The 22,689-nt window shown below is 41.6% G+C and overlaps 1 protein-coding gene across 3 annotated transcripts; it reads right to left on the reverse strand.

Moving 5' to 3' along the window:
- Window positions 1–13,116: 13,116 nt before the first annotated feature.
- On the reverse strand, window positions 13,117–20,699 carry LOC117204329. Of its 3 annotated transcripts, none has more exons than XM_033441608.1 (3): window positions 20,273–20,699; window positions 14,664–15,184; window positions 13,117–13,741 (listed from the first exon to the last, which is right to left on the reverse strand). In XM_033441608.1, the coding sequence occupies exons 2-3, from the start codon at window positions 15,112–15,114 to the stop codon at window positions 13,641–13,643; spliced, it is 552 nt and encodes a 183-aa protein (XP_033297499.1). In that variant the 5' UTR covers window positions 15,115–15,184; window positions 20,273–20,699; the 3' UTR covers window positions 13,117–13,640. The 3 variants fall into 3 exon arrangements, with proteins under 3 accessions (XP_033297499.1, XP_033297498.1, XP_033297497.1); XM_033441607.1 differs by lacking the exon at window positions 20,273–20,699 and adding an exon at window positions 16,741–17,739; XM_033441606.1 differs by lacking the exon at window positions 20,273–20,699 and adding an exon at window positions 16,436–17,739.
- Window positions 20,700–22,689: the final 1,990 nt, after the last annotated feature.

Raw genomic sequence — 22,689 nt, forward strand, 5'->3', positions numbered from 1 at the left:
CATTTTCCCAGTGACCCGGTTATCTTAGAAGAATGACAACAAAAAAGTTGTCCCGTCCCGGAAACAACCAAACCGGACGCGTATATAGCCATGTATTTCAGATGCTTTTTGGCCTGGAGGACAGAACCACGCGCTTTACCCGTGGTGAGAGTGTACGACCTAAGGGTTTGAACGCACTACCATTCGCGTGTATACGGAGCTGTGTCGCGTATATTCGGGACATGCTTTCGCAAAATATAAAAAGAGATTGCATGGCTGATTTATGTAAATATCCTTGGCCCGCGGATAAACGAGTTCCTGCCGAAGCGTACTGGAAGAGGCCTTGGCGAGGAGAAGAAGCCTCGGACGGGTAAAGACGGGAAAGACGGGAGCGACGAGGGAGGAGAACGAGGGGGTAAAGGCTTAGGAAAGAGGAACGCCCGACGGGCATTCGAGGAGTAAATATTTTTCGACGTCGTCACTCGCGAGGGATTCGCGAGAGTTTATCGCATTTCGCGCCCAGCTGCCTCGACTGCCGTGAATCAGGCAAGAAGGTTGCCTTTCAGACGAGACGAGCTGCCATATAGAATAACGGAGAGAAAAAGAGAGGGAGTTAAAGCTCGAGAGTTGGGAAGAGGCTGCAAACCCTGGTACACGCTCATCCGGAGAACCATATTTTACCAGTACGGTCAGGACTCAGTCAATTTGCGAGTCGACTACCTATGCGCGGTTTTTCTACCGTTACAGGAACTTTAAATAATTTTTGACGCGTATACTACGATGTTTCCATACGTCCTTTTCACTGATTCTGACAACACTTTTAACGTTGGAATGGTACATATATTTCAAAAGTGTCACGATTCAAAATAATTCCGTTTGTTTTTTTTTTTTTTTTTTTTTGTTAAAACATCGAGTTGCATTACCTTTGAAATACGTGTGAATCATACGTTATTTTTGTGGATCTTTGGATATTTATCTCGACAAGGAAGAATTATATTTGTTGGTAGAAACGATCAGTGATTGATAATGACAAATTTTACCATTAGGATCGCGATGACAAATTTCTTTCCGGCAATACAATTTTAATCTACCGGTTCGTTTACATCGATCTGTATATTAGCAACTTGGTACGTTACCATACATTATTCCATTTTCTGTATCGAGCTACCGTGTATTCGATCCGTGACATTTCATTAAAACGATGTCGGCGGAATATCGTTATTTCCGTGATTATTTTCAGCAGGGAAATTAATACAGTGAAGAGTGACGCGGGAACGATCGAGCGTCGCAGTTCATCAGTTGTTGAAGAGATTTAATAAAATTCGGTTTGTATCCATGTGTATTCTGTCATAATTCTTTTTTTCAGTAAGTTTCTCTCGATTTTTCGAGCTAAATACGAGTGAATCATTGAGTTTTCATTACGTAAGTGTTATACAATTCAAAACATTGCGTCGCAATGTAATGAGCTGCTTAACTGTAATTACGTGACCACCGATAAAGCGAAATTATAACGGTCATGTGTTATATACTTTTTACGTATTATCAGTTTTAACTTTTCATATTCCCAGGAAGAGACCAATGTAATAAAAATGTGATTTATTATATTTGATAAACTTACGTATTACTTAGGTATTAATTATACGTCACCCATTTTATCTTATCGCATAAACATAAACTAATATAAGACTGTGTTGCGGGCATTTGAACCGATAACAGACTATAGAACTGCAGCAATTACAAGATTAGAGCAAACGTGAGCGATAATATAATTTACATGTGATATCTCATACTCAATTATAGTTTCGAAATACTTTTTATCTAACAAGTACACACACTCTCTCTCTCTCTCTCTTTCTCTTTAACAGCTTTTATCAATATAAAATTTTTATCAATTAAATTAATTGAAGAGGAAATGACAAAACTGTAAGGTTATACTAATAAAAGTGATAGAGACATTGTAAAAAATATAACCAACTAAAAATCAAGTACTTTTTCAAGTATGTTTTAAATTCATAGTCAACTAACATTCTCTTAGTAATATAATCGGGGGTTAACTAGAAATCTATGTTATATAATTTTCTTAAAAACGAATCTTTTCGAAGAACTTCGAAATTGTATCAATTTACCAAAAGATGTTTCGATGAAGCGCAATCGAGCATTACAAACACTAGCGTAAAGCAGCGTCCCGACGCCAAGTAATTACGACTGGTATCCAAGGCAGCGACAGACGAAACAGCGTCGGTCCGTTCGCGCCGATTGGAGCACGCACGACGACGTAAACGTCGTCGCGACGGTCGTGTAGGTGCCCGCGTCTGTATATGTGTGTGCGTTAACATAATGCATCGAGCAGACGTTGCTTTGATGTCAAGTATGAATTCCGAAGCTAGGATGCGTGCAAACATCCTCGGAGGGACGCGGCTGCTTCCGGCAGCGAGCTTCGACGACGTACTATGCGGATTCCTGCGGGTGCGTCGCGACGCCGGCGTTTCAACGTCATGGGAACCACGGAATTGCGACGAACAGCTTTCACGTGCGTGAACTAATACCTCTTCGCGTCTCCGTCGCCGGAAGGGCGGCGCGGTTGCTTCTCTAAAGGCCTCTAGCTTCTCCGGAAGTTGATGGAACATTCAGTTTGTCGAACTCTCTGTGGAATCTTCGATCTTTATTGGCATATTTGAACAATTAAGCTTCAATTTAATGGAGTGAAAGGGCTGAATGAGCCAAATTGATAGAAATATGACCAGAACTTTTTTGCACAATTGAATTAAAATTGTTAGTAAACTTTTGCAAGTCAGGAGTCGAGATTAGCTGAAATTTTGAGAACAATCTTACAAATTACGAAAAGTTATAAAATTGTAAAAGAGAAATTTATAATCTACGATCTGTAACTTGTCAATATCACTAGTTGGTAAATTACTACACAAGAGGGGCCGTTTTTAATGTGAATCGTCGCTACCTCGAACGTTATAGATAATACGTATTTTATATAACGCTAGTTCGATGCAAAGAAATTAAATTCCGTACTACGTCCACTTATCCTTTAATACCGTTCCGCGCAAACGTTCGTAAGATCTCTGACGACCGGTAGAAAATTCCGTCAGATTGGGTCTGAGCTGCAAGATGCAGATCTTATTCAAGATTTACTCTGAAACTCGAGACACGCGAAGAGAGGCGTCAAAGCGGAGTGCCGATTGCGCCATTAAACTGTGTCGTAGAGGCGCCATGAAGGAGACTCTCTCGTTCAAAGTGCACCGAGCTGATCGAATTATGCACCTTGTGAACATTTTAACCGTACCATTTGTCTCTGTTTAAAATGCAACCAGAGAATTTCCCATTCAAACTGCCCGTTAATTTTTCTATAGATATAAAAAAGAAACGAAAATCGTAAACGATCATTCGTAGAAGCAGCGCGAAAATATTCGCCTCTTCAAGCAACCGTCCTTTTGGTCAGCCATTATCATGCTTTAACCTGTGCGCTACCTAGCCAGCCACGCTTCCTTTCAGCGTTCTGACTCCATTTCGCTCGACGTAATTACATCAGTCTCTTCGGTTCTCGGACGAGCGGCAAAGATCGTGCCACAGATAGGACGACATCGTTCCCTCCACAGACCGCGTGAAAAAGGCTTAATCATATTTCCAGCCAGCCAGAGTCCTTCATTTTTCGCGTTCATCTTTTCCATTAACTAATAAGCTCGCGTGGCCAACGGCCGCGGTGAAAGAAGTACCAGGGAGCATTGAAAAATTTCACCAGTCACTGATTATCGAATTCCCGATGTGGTCGGGGCGAAGTCTTAATCCGAAATTGATGTCTGTTTGATGGTTGAGGAAAGATCTTTCCGGTACGGTGCTCCTCGACCTTGTATATAAGATGGACTAAAGGAGAAATTTTAATTTTTCGGAGGACAGCATTAGGAATATTGGAGGACCATCTTTTACTTCAAATGGTGATTATCATATGGCTGGATGACGCATATTATTTATACAATACTCTAGTGTACATATTTATGTGCATGGTCGGTAATTTATTTATGAAAAGAGTGCAGGAAATGCCCAAAGGAGCTTCTTTGCAGGCTGCAATCTGTGGATATGCATCGCATGCACACGCGAATCTCTGAGGTGGTCCACATCAAAGCGTATCAGCTCTGAGAGGGTGCAAATTCGAGTGCAAAGAGAATTCAGGATTGTGACTATTTTCGACAAATTATTGAAGCTACTACATTGAAGTTCAGAAACTTTCGTTTAAGCAAATCTAATTCGAACTACACCGAAGGGATACTCCCTCCCCCCGAAAAAAGGAGAAAAATTACAACGAAGTCTTCTGAAGCTACGATTAAACAAAATGTATTACCACCTCCTAGTCAGCTCCTCTTGAAGGAACCAGAAACTCCGAACCGCGTTCTAGCACATCGAGTCGCAACCGAGAAGAATTCAGAAGCTAACAATTATTCACATTTTCCAGACGATTCCATGGCTTTCATAAAATCAAATCTGTCTGCCGCAGACGGTGCAAGGAGCGATGGAACCACGTGAAAGTCCACGAGCAAGGACAAGAGAAAAGGAGATAGAGAGAGAAAGAGAGAGAGAGAGAGAGAGAAAGTACGAGAAGGTAAGGTGAGCGAGATTCCACCTCTTTCTTAAGCCTCCTCCTCAGCAGGTTGCGCAAGATGCGAAAGTTTCTTCCGAAAGGAAAGTTTTGAATATTCAATACTCGCCGCGGCAGCACGAGCGTACCGGCGCCGTTCGCCCGTCGGGGGTGGTCCGATAGAAGGCAGAAGGGGGTGGAGAGACAGACGGTGGCGGGTACACGGAGGAATTTCATTTTTCCTATTTTCTACCCGCGTGCCGCGATTCGTTGAGGGCGGTGGGTGCAGCCTAGCGAATCAAGGGTCGAGAGGGGAAGAAAGAAGGAAGGAAAAGACCCGGTAGGACGAAGAGAATTTCCTATTCGCGATGCGGCTTGGTTCCAACCCCCGATACCCTTCCTCACCTCTCTGGCGACCTTCCTGCCGAGTCCTCCCACGAGACGCGCCGAGCGGCCCTTCAAGAGGGTTAGATGTTTTCGATGAATCGATTCGAGGGTACTTCCGCTATGCAAACTCCCTTCCCACCTGGGGAACGCTTCGTCTGTTGCACACCATCGCTACACCAATCCTCTTTCTCTCTCTCTCTCTCTCTCTTTACGTTGGCCAAGCCCGTTGACTCGACTTCAGCCTGGCGACGAATCAACGTAGTTAAGGCTGCACCCTTGCGACCTTCGTCGCGTTACTTTGGCGGCGAAGTAAGCGGAGTACCGCGGTCCCTCGGACGACGAACTTTCAGTAACGAGGTTGCTCGCAAATTGCTACCAACCATTCCCCCGGCGTGTGATCTCCGGCTGCGATGCTTCTCAGCGAAGACACCACGCGGCGCAATAAGAAATTCGATACCCCCGATCTTAAATTGTTCGTGGAAAAGAGTAGAAATGTTTGAACACGAATATGACCGCGCAACAAGCTTGAATTTTTTGAATGTAGAGTAGAGAGTTGGCAAAAATCGCCGTTAACAGTTAGACATGAATAATTTATGATCGTGCGTATCATGGTAATCTACAAAGTCTCTTATGCTAAGACAAAATTATTCTATACACTGAATCCATATCTACAGAAGATGGCATAGAAACATAATAATAATACAGCTTTCGTCAGTTTCAAAATGATAGACAGAATATTTCATGTAAAGAGGGCGGAAATCGTATCACGAGTCTCACGCATAAATCATTTCGTGTAAACTAACGAAATTATTCCACGGGAATATCCGCTCGAGGAAGAGATCAGTCTCACTGAATCGATGTCTCATTGCAGTGAGAATTGAAAAATCGATCGGCACAGAATATCATTACTCTCTGTACATCGTTTGCGATACGAAGGTGAACAGTGTGTTTGCACGGATTAACTTTGATCTAACCGTGTAGTGGGCCAGCTACTGTAATGTCACACCCCAATGGTTTTCCTCGAGTTCGCGAGGAGAAACACAGAGGGTTAACTTCGGTTTGAATTAATAAACGAGGCTTTGCTTCTAATACCAGGCTTAACTCAGTTTAGTTTGTCGATCGGGGCCATGTAGCGCCAAACTGTAATCGGATTTTGCAGATTGTGCCCAATACGATACACCGTGCATTAGTTCGTCGCGACATATTTGTGCGCCTTCGTGAATCAATCAACGACCTCTTTCATAAGTGAAACCAACACTTGCGACCCGTCAATTATCCCCGATAATCGAATTAATCGTACCTGTTACAGAGTAATACGACTGTCATTGCGTTTTTCTTTTCCGCTTGACTTCTAGGTAATCTTTTGATTTTTATAGAAAGAAGAGAAATTTCTCATTTCTGTTTAAGTAAAATTCGTGAAAGAGAAATTTTGTAGACTTGTTCAAGCGAAGTTGTTATCTTCTATTACTATAAGCTTCAATTTCGAAATGTTTGAAGTGATCGTGTTTACATCAATTGACCTAATTTCAAATGTGTATGCATAGATTGCACTATGCTTATTGATTTTGCATAACTCTCTGAACCAATTTAAGTGCCAGTCGCTGATATTAATTACAGTATGCACTGAATCGTATAAAGTTCATGGATTTTCAAGGACTACTCATCACATGGTAGGAAATTGTTTGTTAGAACAGAATAAGAAGGATATAAATGAGATTAAATACCTCCAAAAATCTAAATATCTGAATCCCGAGAAATCTAACATTGACAAGATATCTCAGAATAAAACAATTCTTTTACAGTTTCTGAAAATTGTTACATTTACAGCATATCCTTGTTAATACTCGTTCACGGCAGAAACCAAGATGCTGCTCCCTCATAACAATTCCTAACACCTCATTGAATAATACTCTGGGAAAGTTTCGGCCAGCGTCCGTGGTCTACTACGATTTCCTCGCGGTTTTGAAGAACCAGTCGAAGGGGGAAAGTTTGCAAGCCTTCCGAGGCGGTCGATTGCATTTAGGGAACAATGCGGAAGGAGGAATTTGCCGGGGGATTGCGACTGCAGGGGCAGCTCCTTTGGAATAACTGATTAAGATCGGAACGACGGAACTTTACATTTCAAGGATAAACCGACGCGATATCGTTTCCTACATTGTGAGATCACGCACTTATCTCCGTCGTTACCGCAACAGTTGTATCGTCAGAGGGGCGATTTACCGATTCAATTGTCCAACTTCGGTACCGCTGCGAGATCTGTGCGTTGATAAGAATTTTTGTAGTAAAATAGTTCGATAAAATAGGAGATTTTGCAATTTTTATGTTGTTCGACGCATTCGTTGCTGTTTTCGTTAAAGAGATCTCTGGTTTAAATAGTAGCATCTGTCTTAACAATTCAATCACCGTTTTTTGTTTTTCTGAATCTCTTTGTAAAAATGCGCAAAAGCATAATGACTTCAAGTGAAATAATTGTACAAAAATGCGATAAATTGACGATGAAGTGATGGTTCTCCAAATAAGGAGATTAGAATGATAATTCATAGACTTTGCGTCTATATTTTCAAGGAATATAAAATTGCTTAGAATTATTTGCGTTTCAATGTCTCGGATTTGCACTCGGAATACGACAATTAAAAGCAACCGCTCTTTTTCCACTAATGATTAGCTCCATCGGGAGAAACAGAGGAAAGTGTGGAATGAGGAAGGCGATTGGGGATACAGGTACCGAGGTTTCGCGAAGGAGACCGTTAGGGATTGTTTCTGAGGCTTATCGTGGTCGCGCAGCAAGAGCGGGAAAGCAAGGAGGATTCGAGCCATTCAATTGTCGCGATAACGTCGGGATCCGAGTGAAGGCGCATCAGACTCGACCGGAAACGACCTCGTCGAATAGCTTCCTGCCCGTTTAGTCTTCCCTCCGTCGACCATTCGTCGACTCTGCCTTCCCAGTTTGCGCTACTGCCAAACTTTCGGTCTGAAACGACAATTCGTCGGGTAAGAACGATGAAAACTCTAGGCGAATAGCTCAGTCGATGACTCTCGTATTTCTTCTTCGCGGTATTTTGCTTCAATTTAGATTCGAAGTTCAAATCTTTAATTTTTTCGAAGATTCATCTGAGAGATATCTTTTGTTTCTTTATCACCTTTTGGCCTAATGATTTTTATGAACGGAGCAAATGAAACACAATGTAACTAAAAATTTTTAATAACGGGTAAACTTCGCAATGTAATTACAAAATTATGAAATGTGGAATCTAAATATAACAGAATTGAGAAATTTCAAAATTCATCGGTACCTAACAAAAACGTCCTTCTACAAAATGCTTGTTTAATTTCCTTGCTATCTAAAACATCCTTCTACAATAGCAACAATTACATATTGCAGCAATAAGAGACCGCTACGCGTACAGGTGGTGGGAATGAATCGAAGAAACAGCGAAATCGTTAAACGCGCGAAGACGACGACACAAAGTTGCAATCTCGCGCAACATTGTGCCATCCACGCTTCAAAATCTTTGACACGTAGCGATCCTCCCTCGATCGAAGACCTCGGTTAATGACCGGATCAATTAAACACTGCAGATAAAACACAACGTTCACGCGGAGTATAGAACCTTGCACAAGAAGCAGGAAAATTCAAGCAGGCAAAGGGGCGAACTGTAGGGCATCGATTTCCGTTTTGGCCCAATAACTCTGCTTCCATTTTCACTGTTACCAAGTTCCGCTCCGAAAGGACAGAGACTCGATCCCCGTTCCTCCCACTGTCCATCCCTCTGTAGCGCGTCATGTGTCCGTGACAATGGCATCTCGCGCTGCTTCATACATAAATGCGACGTAACAATAAACAGAGAGAGGCCAGGGGATGAGAACGAAGCGAGTGTGGGTGCGGGCAACGGGGTAGCGGCAAGGAGAGACGCTTCAAAGGCCGTCATAGCCGGAGGATCAGAAACCGATATGAGATTTGGCTATGTATGAATGATGTATCCCACGACCACCGCTACTTGCAATCTCTGCCGCCCTCTCGCTCGGCTATGCGACCACGGAGAAAGGGATAAAGGGAGACAGAGAGGCGGGAATGTGTTCTCTGTTTGTCCACGGATATGTACCGGTATATTGCATATACGTATATCCCAGTTTAGCGACGGGAAAGGCGTCCGGAATAGGGACGCGAGACCCAACCCCGGGTTACTCGCCCTCTATACCGATAGGGTAATTGCTTTCAATGGGACAACGGCCGAGATATTTTTGCCTCGCCGATTCGATTCGTGATGGGCGATTGTTTTCGCGAACGAGGCTTCGAGGATTTTTAGCATCGACGTAGTGTGCTAATTGCGAGTGCAAATGTTTGTAGCAGATAGGCTCGCGTGTTTGCACTCGACGATGAGCTTTGGCCATCAATAGGACGAGGTGTTAAGAACGCTTTCCTGGAAAAAATTCGAATGACGTCAAATCGCACTTTCAGATATTCATTCCATTCTACGTCATACGAAAAACTCGATGGAAAAATGACAGGTGGGATAAAATGTACAATTGGCCAGATACCGTGGACGTAGTGAAATTTCTATAGAGAAATCTTTATGTTTTTAGATATACAGTAATACGTATGAGCTGGTAGGACGTGAAGCATGCCAAAGAAATACTCCGCGGATTAATTTATTATGATATTAATATTAATGATACGAGGAAGACCTGACAGACTTACTAGCGCGTGTTACCTGGACCGTACTTGGACTGTTCCTCTCGTATTCACCGTCGACTCGATTTGACTGATCACTTGCAACTCTCTCTCTCTCTCTCTCTTTCTCTCTCTCTCTTTACCTCGAGCTTTCCTCGTTTCCTCTTATATAGGGGGCCGAGGTCTCTGAAAGAGGAAGTTTTCTTCCGGGGTAGGGGAACAGTTCATTCTTGTCGAAGGCCCAAGTCTTTTTCGTAAGTCCCGGGGTTTATTCTTTCACGACGTCCTGGTCAGGGCTTTTTTCTACAATGTCCTGGCTCGGACGTCGTTTCACAGGCGATGTGGCTAACACGTGTGCTTAAAGCCTGGAACTTTCTTTATGGTTATGGGCTACCACACGTATGAATTATATCCACTTGTTCAATTTGTTCTCTAGAGTATCAGATGTTATGTACCGTTCTGAAAAAATATACATCAGTTTCCTACTGAAATTCTCGCGGAATTCTACCGTGTATCCATTTAAAAACTTTGTAATTTCAGTATTATAAATCTTAATATTATAAATTTGATATTCCACGGATCCAAGCTTTCCATAGCAGGAATCGGGGCAATAATCGTAACACGAATTTCTCTGGCGTCGTCCAATTTCAGCGAAAGATACGGACGATTATCAGCACGCCTGGGAAGGCAGACGCGCGCGAATCTGAGACGGTAACCTTGAGGGGCGGAACGATGCAGATGTCGGAAGCAAGTGCAGTGTAATAGTTTATGAGAGAGGGCGTAATCACGGTAATGCTTAAACGAAGATCCAGACTCCTTTACGTTTTTCCATTTTTCCGTACGCTCGTCCCTTCTTTTTCCTTCTTTCACAGTAATTCCGTTTTATTTCGCATCTGCGGGGAGATAATCGGCCGTGAAAGAAAAGAGAGACAAAATTAAAAGGCGGATCCAACCATGAAGAAAGAATTGTTTAATGTTTTATAATACTTTCTGGATCGTATGATCGACGATGGTTAACGCATTTATGAAAATTCATAATGGAAAAAAGGCAAAGTCGTGGGCAGGATCGATTCTACCGATACAACGATGCGATAGTTTCATCGAACTGTCTTTTGGCCCGATTTGTCTCTTTTTCCCCCAGCGAACTTCTGCACAATTTTATTGCGCGCGCTTTATATTGCTATGAATCATCGTTACACAATCGGGAATTCGTGTTTCGCTTTGTGCAACTTCAACGATAAATCATCGGAAGAACGGGCCGCTGTTTTTCGTGCTATTTTCGCGACGTATGATGCTCGTTCCTTGATTTTCTCTCTTTTTTTTGTTCTGTATTGGTGAGAAACTCTAGCAAATCCAGAAAGAAAGGTCCAAAATGAGCACTGTCTTTTGTAATCCTATTTCTACAGGATACTCGAATTAATGCACATACTGGAGAAAAACTCATAAAATAAAATCAATGTTACTGGAAAATTTGAAATACCGTAAAAAAGGAAGTCTCCCTTTGGCTTGAGAATTTAAATCAACTTTTCGTCCCAATTTCATTTACTTAAACACAAACGTTCAAGCCTGTACGAGTAACATAAACGGCACGTTTCACCCCAAATTTTCCCGGGTTTCTCCCTTTTCTATCCTCGGCAAGCTTACATGCTGGGGATGAACGTAACTCGTTCATCGGATTAGGCCATCGTAAACTCTCACAGGTGACGAGGAAGCGTAGGGTGTGTGGCACTCAAGGCTGTTGAACGAAGCGAAGGTAAGAGGCTGATGGCACGCAGGAACCGAGTCGAGTGCCGTAAGGACTGCAGCCTCCTTTCATGTAAGGTAATTAACTACCGAGAACCGTTGACAAACACCTAACCCTCTCGCGTACAGCCCTCGCCTCGTAGCCGCCTCCTTTCCTCCAACCGGTCGTCCACGCCTTCCGTCCTTCTATTTATCTTTCAAGCGGCCGACCTCTTATTCCCCTCGGTTTTACGCGATTTAAACTTTAAGCAGAAACAGTTCCGGTCGAAGGGAGTGTAACGTTAGAAATTTAACAAAAGAGTGGAGGCAGGCTTGTTTCTGGAGGTCGACACACACGGTATTTTCTAGAAAAGAACGCGTCTACGAAATTTTCTTCGAATTCTTTGTCACGTAAAGTTGCAGGATTCTAATATCTGTTTGTGAACTGTGTCCGATGTGTTTTGTTGAAATACCACGATATTTTAAACAATTATATGGAAAACTTCCAACACTTTTAATTCATAATTTTACAAAAAAAAGAAAAACTTGGGCAAGGAGGAATGTGTGAACGAAGCAATTTCAACAAAACCACAGCTATTATAGTCGTCGGTTTACTGAAACGATGTAGCGGCGGCGACAATATTTCCCGCGTTAACTTTGTCGGTGTTCGCGAAACGATAAAGGCTCTGGAGGGTACTTACCGCGAATCAACAATTTTGCAGCGCATTTGTTTACGCGACCCGGGCAGGCCTCTCCCTCGTAATATCAGGGATTCCGCGTGGACGTCAAATAAAAGCTTCGCCCATGAATTATTTTGCCGGCTAATTTCCCCGGTGGCGCATCGCTTGGACGCTGGCCTGAGGGACGCACCGGCTGTTTGAACACGTCGCCGTCAAACTGACTTTATCAGAGTTAGGCTTGACAATCGCTATATAAAACTGTTAATCATGATTAAAGTTATAATGCCGCGTTCGATTGCGAGCCGCTGGGCAAACGAGAGCGCTGCCGGAAACCCGTCGAATCGTCACACGGTACACCTGCTATTACCGAAAAAGACCAGTAGCTATTTACGTTTGTCGTTACGATTGGCAACATGATTTTTAAAATCGGACTACGATCACTTGGATGACCGTATTAATACTCGTTCTAAAAGTTCTGACAATTTTAAACTTTGATAATTTGAACCTTGTTTACCAATGACAAGCCTCTAATAATACCTATATGGCCTTGAAATTATTTTGACAGCGATAATGACACAAACTGATACCTCAAATAGCCTTCGAATGTAAATAATCTGTTATTGATGTTAAACATCCAATTTCCTTTAATAGTTTGCTTAAGTTAAATGTTTAACTTTTTAGACAAAAATGACGGAGCGTTTAACATAACAAAAATTTCGTTCTCGCGTTCAAAAGAAGTTTAAATATCTACGTTCTGTGTACCGTTTAAGCATACTTACATCTAAAAATGAGGTAAGTATGTACCATGGTTTGATTACCTATGATGACGATTATGGCTATTCAATTGACTACGCGTAGTTTAAGATTCTAGCTATATAAGGCCGAGAGTCAACAGGCAAACGTTTGTTCTTCTAATTCGACTATCGACTCGTCCTCGCGTGGAATACGTTCGATCAACAAAATTGTTTAAGTAACCTTCGCTTTGTCGTGTAGCGATACGCTGATGATTTACTGCTCTCCGTTACCAATGCATGAATGACAAAGTGTAATTTTAGCATTTTGCTAAATTGGATAATAAAATGTAAACTGCAGGCTGCTTCTCGAAACTTGTCAATCTTATTTCCACAAATATTGTACAAAAGCTTCGATATAAAACAGATAGTACAAAATATTCTAATGTAGGTAGTACAGAAAAGTTTATACAAATATTCGAGAGTAATTATTTACAGATTGTCTTATGGCGCATCTAATACTGCTTTAGGACTGCAGTATATTACATTTAATTATAAAATAGATCGTGTGTAATGTATTAAAAAAAGAACGCTCTAAGGAAACGTTGAACCTTAAACAAAGGACTTAAACGTATGTTACTTCCAGAAATACGCGTAAATATCGCACTTATTAGCCGGTGAATTGAACGATGAAAGTATGCACAATAGATGACGTACGAGTTACAGGACTGGAATTTTTTTCTTTGCGCGACAATCGCGTCCTAATTACACCTGCAATGCGACGAAGAATTACACTGTGATAATGCTTACTCTAGATTCAGTCTAAATCGAGAACACGTCGCGCTAGATCGTTATACGTTTTATCGTCATTTTCCAAGAATCCTTGGCTAGCCACGCCAAAGATGTTTGTCCATAATAAATCGCACCAGCAACGACAAGACCATGAGAAAAATGATCACCGCTCCACCGACCAAAATGGCGCCGTATTCTGAAAAATAATAGTCATTGTGTTTCGTATCCGAATAGATTGCGATAAAAGCACGTTAAACATGTTCTATGACATTTTGATTACTCGAATCTTTCAGCGAGAATACAAAAACACGAAAAAATTTAAATTTCAAATCGTCACATTGTAACATTTATTCCTTATTTTCATTTTTACTCCTGGTAAAAATGACATTTGTATGCCGACGAGTATAAAAAACAAATTTAATTTTACGTTGGAACAGGGAGGTAACGACGAAGTGAAACGACCGTGCTTTTCTGCAAAAGCAAAAAGAGGAGAAAAAAATATCAGAAAATGGAGGTGATGTCACTACAAAGGCAGACCGCGTGCATTTTGCCGTGTTACATTCAGTGATTACAATAAAAAATTGATGGTAATGAATCTTCAGCAGGTCGAATTATGCATGCTGGAAACCGAGCACCATTAAAGATCTCGTTACACGCGACATGCGTGCTCCAAACGATGGAAAATTTCACGGCAAAGAGTCGCGTTCTCCCCGCTCCCTTCCTCCTCCTCACTTTGCATTCAAACGAATTTATTCCCCGTCGCAGCGTGACAATTCCAAGTACAAAACACTGAACATACAATTACGAATCACAAGACAAATAGGGCTGCGATTTTCAATGCAATTAAAAATAATTATCGCACTTCTGAATCATACGTTTAGGCGGCGTTACGACCACTTTGTAAACAAAATCTCTCACGCTATTTAACATGCGTTGATAAGCAGCAGAAATTAAAATAAAAATTTATTCTACTAAAACCGTGTAATAACGAATTGGGATAAGGTACAAGGACAAAAAAAAAAACATTAATCTCAGATTTGAAAAGAAACGAATACATAAATACATAAATCTCCCATAAAAAGTGACTGGAACACACAATTCCTAATAAAAATACTTACTTCGTGTCCTTCCACCTGTATCCTTGATTATGGAGATGTTATCCGTGGAACTTTCTCTCGCGAACAAAGATCTGCGGGAGCCGAACATGAACAGCCTGCAAGGCATTGATGGCACCGAGATTGACGCGTGTTGACCGTCGGTTCTCCTGGGATGGGAACCAAAACCTGGCGACGTCAGACCTGGTTGGAAGCCAGCCAACGGAGTCGCGTCCGTCCTGCAGGATGTTGTATTGCACGCGGAATACCGATTTCCTGAAAAGTTGTACGGCCAACCGACGTGATTCGGTGGAACAATCGCGCTGTAAGGCGGAGGATCGTCATCGTTTCTCTCAACGTCTTCGACGGCGATCGTTGTCTGCGTGGTGGGTCCGTTTGTTGAAGTCCTGGAGGTGGTGGTTGCGTTGGCAAGCTCTGGCGGATCGTCCTGGAGCAACTTCGACGATGGCAACATGATTCAATGTATTCTTGATAGAGAGATTCTTTTAAAGATTGGTTGATGTTAAAAAATGTTCATTGGCGATCTGAAAGGAAATGGAAAAATATATTTTTAGGACTATTACGTGTTAACGCTTTAACTGAAACGCAATACCTACTAGTGTTCCAGTGTATCGTGACAAATGATCATGCACGCTACTAAAATTATGTATCTAAATGACGGCTGACGTTAGTAATGCAAGTATTAATGCCTTGAATAAAGTCTGAAAATACTGCACCGATGTTTAAGACTATACTTGTCTAAAGCTATGCCAGCATTATCATTAAATAAGAGGTCGACGATAATTTATTACCGCGTAATAATTCGCGTTTACGCTTGCAAATAGATTACAACTAAAGAAAATGTTAATACAGAAACTACGTTATCGCCACATGTCACGGAGAGAAAAAAATATTTTTACCGTTGTGCATTTTCATTAAAATCTCAACATCCACAACATTATTTTCATACCGCGATTTTATATTTATTCGTGTCAAGGGAACTTCAAAATACCGAGAGAGTTTCTTTTGCCAGACGATCTTTTACCCTAATCTTTCCTTCTGCTCTGATTCGATCGTGATTCACAAACAGGTTTTAATTATTGATCACATACCAGTAATCCTTGAAACGAGCTACTGCTTTCCTCGCGTTCGGACACTGGATTGGATGAATGATCGACCTCTATATCAATGTGTGTGATTTACGAAGCGAAGACGAAAAGGAATGACGTAAATTCGAATTATCTCGAAACGTCGCAACCAAAGAAAATAGAATTCCGATCTGTTCTGAAGGAAAACTAGAGCCCAATATAATATGCTGAGATGGAAGAAATAAGAAGAATTTTCACCATCAGTCGAGGAACGAGTTCCAGATGTAACGAGACGTTTATATTCCTGAGAGAGCGATTCGAAGATTTCGTAGTAGCTCTTTCATTCTGTAGTTTGCGTAATTCGTTTCTATGGTCTACTTTAGCGGTTTCAATGTCAAGGATAAGTTGAATAACCCCGAAAGTATGGACGAGCAAACAACCAAGGCAACTGCTTTTCTCTTCGAAGACAGTCGTCGGTTCGATGAGTCAATGGGGATCCCGAATGTGTTTTGATTCCTTTGGATATAAAATGCCTGAAGCTACTTGTTAATTTGAAACGTAATAAAAGTGAAAGTAATTTTATCGATAATTACAAGATAAAGCGTGATGGGAACAAAATTGATTTTTAATTATTCCGATATAATTTTTAATGTAATACGAGTAAACGTTGAAATTGACCTAAAAGTATTTATGTAACTGAAAACATACCGTATCGGATTAACAAACATTGTTGACGTCAAAATTAATGAAACATCTATGTACGATTCCGTGTACTCAAATTTCGCTAAATTTCCACTCCAAACACGTAGATTCTCTCGAACAAGTAGCAATCCAAAACGAAAGTGGTACTTTCTCTAATTAATACACGAATCAAATACACTTTTCACGAATATCGATAAATTACAACCACCGTCTTTCATTTCAAAGAAACATAACTCTGATCAAAATCATATGAATAACGTATCTATCACCACAAACAATTCCCAACTTAAAGCAACTGGATCATGGCCTACCTTTCACACTGCACTTGTTCCGAAGTAAAAACCACAAGCGTCGTCTCAGTCACAAATTCACGATCCGACGAACATCAGGACGTGTCCAGCAACTTGTCAACGGTCCTCACTGTACCACTACCGCAGCACGTCTGCCCACAACAGTCGACAAAATCAACCGACTACAACCGATGCTCGCGATTTGTACATTTCGCAATGGTCGAGTGTAGACGACACGATCAACAGGTAGCAATCGCAAGACCGCGATACTGTAGACCGGAAACTGTCTTATTGACCGTACGAAAGTACGCGAATACTCGAGAACTCGTTAGATACACGAGGCGTGAGATGCTCCTTGGATCCTTAATCACACAGAACCAACGAGGGAAGTGTGCAAACGCCTTTTTCAGTGTCGTTTGAGACATTTCTTCATGCTCAATGCGCGGACAATTGTCGAAGGCCCTGGTAATATTCCTTGTTTGTTACCCGAGTCACGATGGACGATATTTTTTAATTTTATAGTATTGACGATGATACACGTTGCGAGTAACTGCAGATTCGTAGACACATGAACAAGAGACGAAGATTCTAATATTGCTTTGTAACTCAGGTTGTCGTCTATGATACCTTTATGATTTTATAGCGTCCAGAAGAATAGCTGGCGTCAGGTGCGAGTAGCTGCAGGTCCAAAGACACGCGAACAATCGACAAAGATCCCGATAATATTCTTCGTTCATGAACCAAGTCACGATCAACACTCTTATAGTTTTTTAACACCCAGAAGAATGGTTTGCGTTGGCTGTAGATAGTTGTAGGTTCGAAGACACACGAGCGTCCAGTGACGATGATAACGGAGTGGCGGTTGTCTGTCGACAGACCATCGGACCAATCGCGCACTCTACCACGGCCAATCCTGCGTCCATCGTTGCCCACCTCCGTGTCTATCCTACGGGAATGTCGAGGACGTTGCCGGTGATCAAGGTCACAACCACATCGCCTTTCGTGGTGGTCGCCGACTAACTGTAGAATGAATGTGACTAAAGGAGGCCGATTTGTGTTTAGCTATCTTTCGAATAACTTGCGTCAAATATGGGAGTGGTGCCGGCAGAAGAGGTATGGTGAGGTCATAAATTGGTCAGAGTTTAGAGAGTTGTAACAGGAATTTGAGTAGGTGGATACATAAGCTAAAAGAAATACAGTAGGTGGATACGATTTCAGGTAAAATATGTTCTTCTTCTTCTTCTTGTTCTTCTTCTTTTGCAGTATCTATATTTTAAAAAATTCACCTAGCGAAAACCTATTTTCTAGAAAAATATCAGCGGACTGATTTACAGTCTGTCATTCGTTAGAGATTAAGAAGAAAGATTTGAATGATTAACAATTCGACTTCCAAAGGTGATCAGGTAATAAGGATCGAATGTTCGGAAAACTTTCCCTGCGCATGGTAAGTTTTTGCCATTTACTCGAAGTCACGAGGCAAAGTACAAGATACCTGTTTCTCTTAAATGATTTGCAAATTACGTGTCATTGCAAGAACAACTCGTTTCTGTCCTAAACCTCGATTTTATTTTAAATTTTAAACGTCTCGTTAAAAAGAGGAAAACCTTCATGTGAATTAAGAGAAAGCGAACGTAGTTTTGTCGAGTGAAGCATATTTTTATTTATTTACATTGCGCCTCGTCAATGATTGGCCTGTTACGCGGTGTTACGAGTTACACTGCTTTCGCTGTGACAGCAGTTAGGAAACCTCGAATTATGTAACTACGGCGATACGTCAACATGATCGAATACGATTAGACACGTATCAATTTATGGATGTCGCTGCAAAATAGTCTGCAGCTAATTTTACACGCACTCGTACGATTTGACACATCGGAAGAAAAACGCTCGTGATGTAACTCAGAATTTTGCACGTATCATCTAATAATGTAAGAAAACATCAAGATCGTTGTGATAATTTTACGACCTATAACTTGTATCCTTTATCTCAATAACGACTGAGATTATTTTTGTCAAGAGCACTTGCATGTTTTCCTGTGACTTCAATATTTCTGATATAAAAAAATCACGATTTGAATCCATAAATATTAATGACTGCAATAAGCGAATGACAACAAAATAAAGTGTGTATCGTAAACAGCGACTAATTACATTAAGTGATCAGGTTAAGGTCAGGTTTTTTTCCTCTCCTCTTTATCTATCTTTCCATATTCTCTCTTCCATTCTCTAAACTGAAGATACACTCTTGAGAACAAATTCTCACCTAGAATCCAGCACACCTACTTATACCACTCTAGGACAGATTGTTCCTCCTATGCTCTGCGAGCAAAGATCCCAGCTTAAACTAACGCAACGTAATTACACAAGAATCTGTGAGCAACTGCGGCGAGACAACCTCTGAACAATCAACCAAAGGTTACGCAAACTTCATTCGTATTGCAATAAGACGCAGTACAAGTACATATTCACCTCATCACCAGCAAAACGCATCCGATTAAATGCGTTCAACGGTTCGCACGATGACGCTTTTTGCCGGCAAACCTCGTTGTCATTCACCGTACAGGCGATGCTTGAGAAACAGCAGATACGTCTGCTAGGTTGTTTTAATTTTCAATGCAGTGAGAGCACATTTTCGTTGCGGACTCGATCGCACGAGTCGTGTTCCGCATACGTTCGCGCGAACGCCAAACCTCCGTAAACACGCACGCACACCTGTAGGCGTGAATTACGTGCTTGGCATACTTTCCACGGTGTCAGTGAGGAGAGAGAAAGAAAGGAAAAATACACTACAAAAACGTGCGAAAATGGACAACAGCAGTAGCGTAGCTCGCTATCGTCGCCGCGAATCGTGATTTATGCGCACAAGTTAACTACCGAATCGACAGAGCGATATGATGAAAGATCAAAGTTGATCGGAGTCCTATTGGTCTTGCGGTCGTTCGAGATTTCATAGAAAACAACGCGGAAGCGCGACCACCTTCCTGAATAAAACGGAATTTTTCTATAATAAGAAAAGCTTTATTACCAGGATCGTTTGTTATCCACGCTTAATGTATCTCGACAAACAAGTCTGTTTTGCAACAGCAAAGCCATGTTAGATGGAATAAAGATATGTAATACGTGATATTAAAACATGTAAATGAAGAAGTGAGAAAAACGCTTGAAGTGAACGATGTGGGTTAATAATATCAATTTAATATCATGCTTGTAATTCCAATAATACATTTAGATTATTCGCTTTCCTTTTTGCTTTCTTTTTCCCGTAACCCCGTTTGGATCTTCAAGTGGTAAGTTATTGTATATTATTTGTTCGATGATCTTTACAATATCATATAGAATTGATATAAGAATTTATTCATCGACAAGCTTCAACTTCTAGTGTGTGATTGATTCTAATTTATTAGATGTATTAACAGCAATTCGTTGTCGTTTATAATTTGTAATTTGTAACTTGCGAAATGTTGCTAACAGTGTTAATTCATTTCTCTGCGGAATGCAGCAAAACAACAGAAACCCACCGAATCCAACAAATATGATGAAAAATTGAACTTACCTTCTTTCGTTTCCATTTCAATAGGAATATCCACGAAGCACACAAACTTTGGTCCCGGGTACGAGCAGAAACGAAAGAGATATCATCGTTTCCGTATATCCAGGGGTAACGACCCTATAACGAGTCGCGGCGCGAAACGAAGCCGGCAAGTCGAACGTACGCGCGCTGTTATTGAAACTTGGATGGTGAAGGTGGTACGAGGCGATTTCTCGGTTGCACTGCGATCGCGCGATAGCCTGCACGCTCGTGTTACGTGAGAGGAGAAGGGAAAACGCACTCGCGAGATCGTCGGTCATAAAGGTAGGTTACTACTGGATCTACGGCGACTACGACACGACGGTTCGTTCGCGCGAGTAACATGCAGCTCCAACGTGTTATGTGCGCCAGAGATGCATTTTTTGCGTTCACATTCGAAAACACCGGCCACGCTTCTCTCCATCGTGCTGAACGGCTACCTACTGAATCGTGGCCGAGTCGCGGAAGCTGTCGGAGCCTAAGGAATCCGGCAACGTGTTCGAACGCGTTACGCAAGAATTTTATGTAACACGTTACAAAATGATGCTGAAATCTTTCGAACGATCTCATTCAGTCGGCCGGCGAAAAACCTCGCTGTTACTCGAGGTTCGTGGTGTTTCGCGATAACCAGAGTGGCAAGAATTTTTGGTTTAGATTAAGGTGATTTTTGCTTCGGATACCAAGTTATGGAAATTCGTTACAGACATAATGTGTATTCTATTGGTAAGTAACGGCGTCAAGCACTGACGCAAGAAAATTAATTGTTTGTAAATATATTCATTTTTATTCTATTATCTTGACCCCCTACGACCTGGATAGATATTCCGATCGTAATAGGTTATAATCGATGTTATTCATATTCTATTCATACTCTTGTACATATCGATATTGTTATTACGAGAGAAAATTCTAGAAATAGCGCTAATACGACCAATAAGATAAATCATTTATTGCATTCACTTATGCATTCATATATTACCTTCGTAATAATTAATTACGTATTGTAACCATCTTGGTAACGAGATCTTTCTTCAATTAAAAAGATACAACATAATGACATGGATTTCGCTAAATATTTGAAAAAAATCATATATTTATAGACTGGAGAAAATCGATAATCTCCCCTTTTCTTGTACGGCCTCGAGATAAGAACTAAAAATACCGACGAATTTCTTCGCGAATTTCAGTCTCGCAGTCATGGACCCTGCAATGTCATCGAAGCGACACCTAATCAAACCTATTCGACACCTAAATCACGTCTAGCGGGAACGACCTACACGTTTTCTCCGAAACCCAGGCAATTCGAGCTGCCAGTTAGGTCTGGAGTCCGCGATAACGTTGCCATCGTCGTTGCAAAAGCAAGTCAGTCGGTCCTAGTTGCCAGAAAGTCCCGTTAGAGGAATCTCTGCCGGGAACGTTGGGGATCGTCTTTGTGCCAGTGGAAATCGTAAGATTGGTATCGCGTTCCTCCCTCTGATATTGCGTCTCACCGGTGGCGTCGTCGTCGTCATTGTCGTCTTTTATTTCAAGGGAAATTAACGACGACCGGGCGAGTAATTGTCGGCTGTTAAGCCGCCGCGGAACGTAATTACGCGAGGACAAAGCGACGTAGCAGGAGTAAATACGGAAACGCGGTAGCGAGGAAAACGAATTTGTCACGGCGGTTTTCGGGGAGGGTGGTACGAATGGGGTAGAGGCGGCGAAAACTTCTTCTGCCGCTTTCATCGGACCTAGCGAGTTTTCCAAAGTTCCCCGGTCGGTTCTGTCGGTGATAGGCGTGCGATAACGAGCACAATGGACGTTGCATAATTTTAATTGGACGCTTTGTCCGACCCCTGTCTCCTTTACCCGCCTGGTAACGGGATTACGTGTCAAGAATGATTTTAGCCGAACGCCCGTCGCATCCTTCTCGGACGGTTCGATTTTATAATGAGTTCGATCGTGGTCGGTCCCCTTTTGTCCACAGCCAACGAGGAAATCCGGTGCATTCGAAGAATTTCATTAGAAGTCGGGAGTCACTCTACGGAACTTTCAGACACCTCCCTATTTCAACTTCGGTTTGCCTTTCCTGATTGACAGCTATTAACTGATACTGTCTTTCCTGATACTTTTCTCGTTCTTTCTTTGTGAAAAAACTCGAAAAACATACAGGAGATTATTTACACTAATGGAGGACAAAGCTAAGCGATTTTTCGGATAATCGACCTAGCAAAATTAAATTTATGAATGGCATAAAACAATTGGAAATGAAACAATTTTCATGCATGGATTTATTAGTTCCATCGAGTAGTTTATTATAAGACATTAAACTTGGATACTTGAAACAGGAAGGACAAGTGTACACATTTTTACGCAATTTAATGATTCACACTGTGTTTGAAAAGAACTATCAATTTTTTATA

Source organism: Bombus bifarius, unplaced genomic scaffold (genome assembly GCF_011952205.1).
Source record: "Bombus bifarius isolate JDL3187 unplaced genomic scaffold, Bbif_JDL3187 scf7180000007978, whole genome shotgun sequence".
NCBI classification, from domain to species: Eukaryota; Metazoa; Arthropoda; class Insecta; order Hymenoptera; family Apidae; genus Bombus; species Bombus bifarius.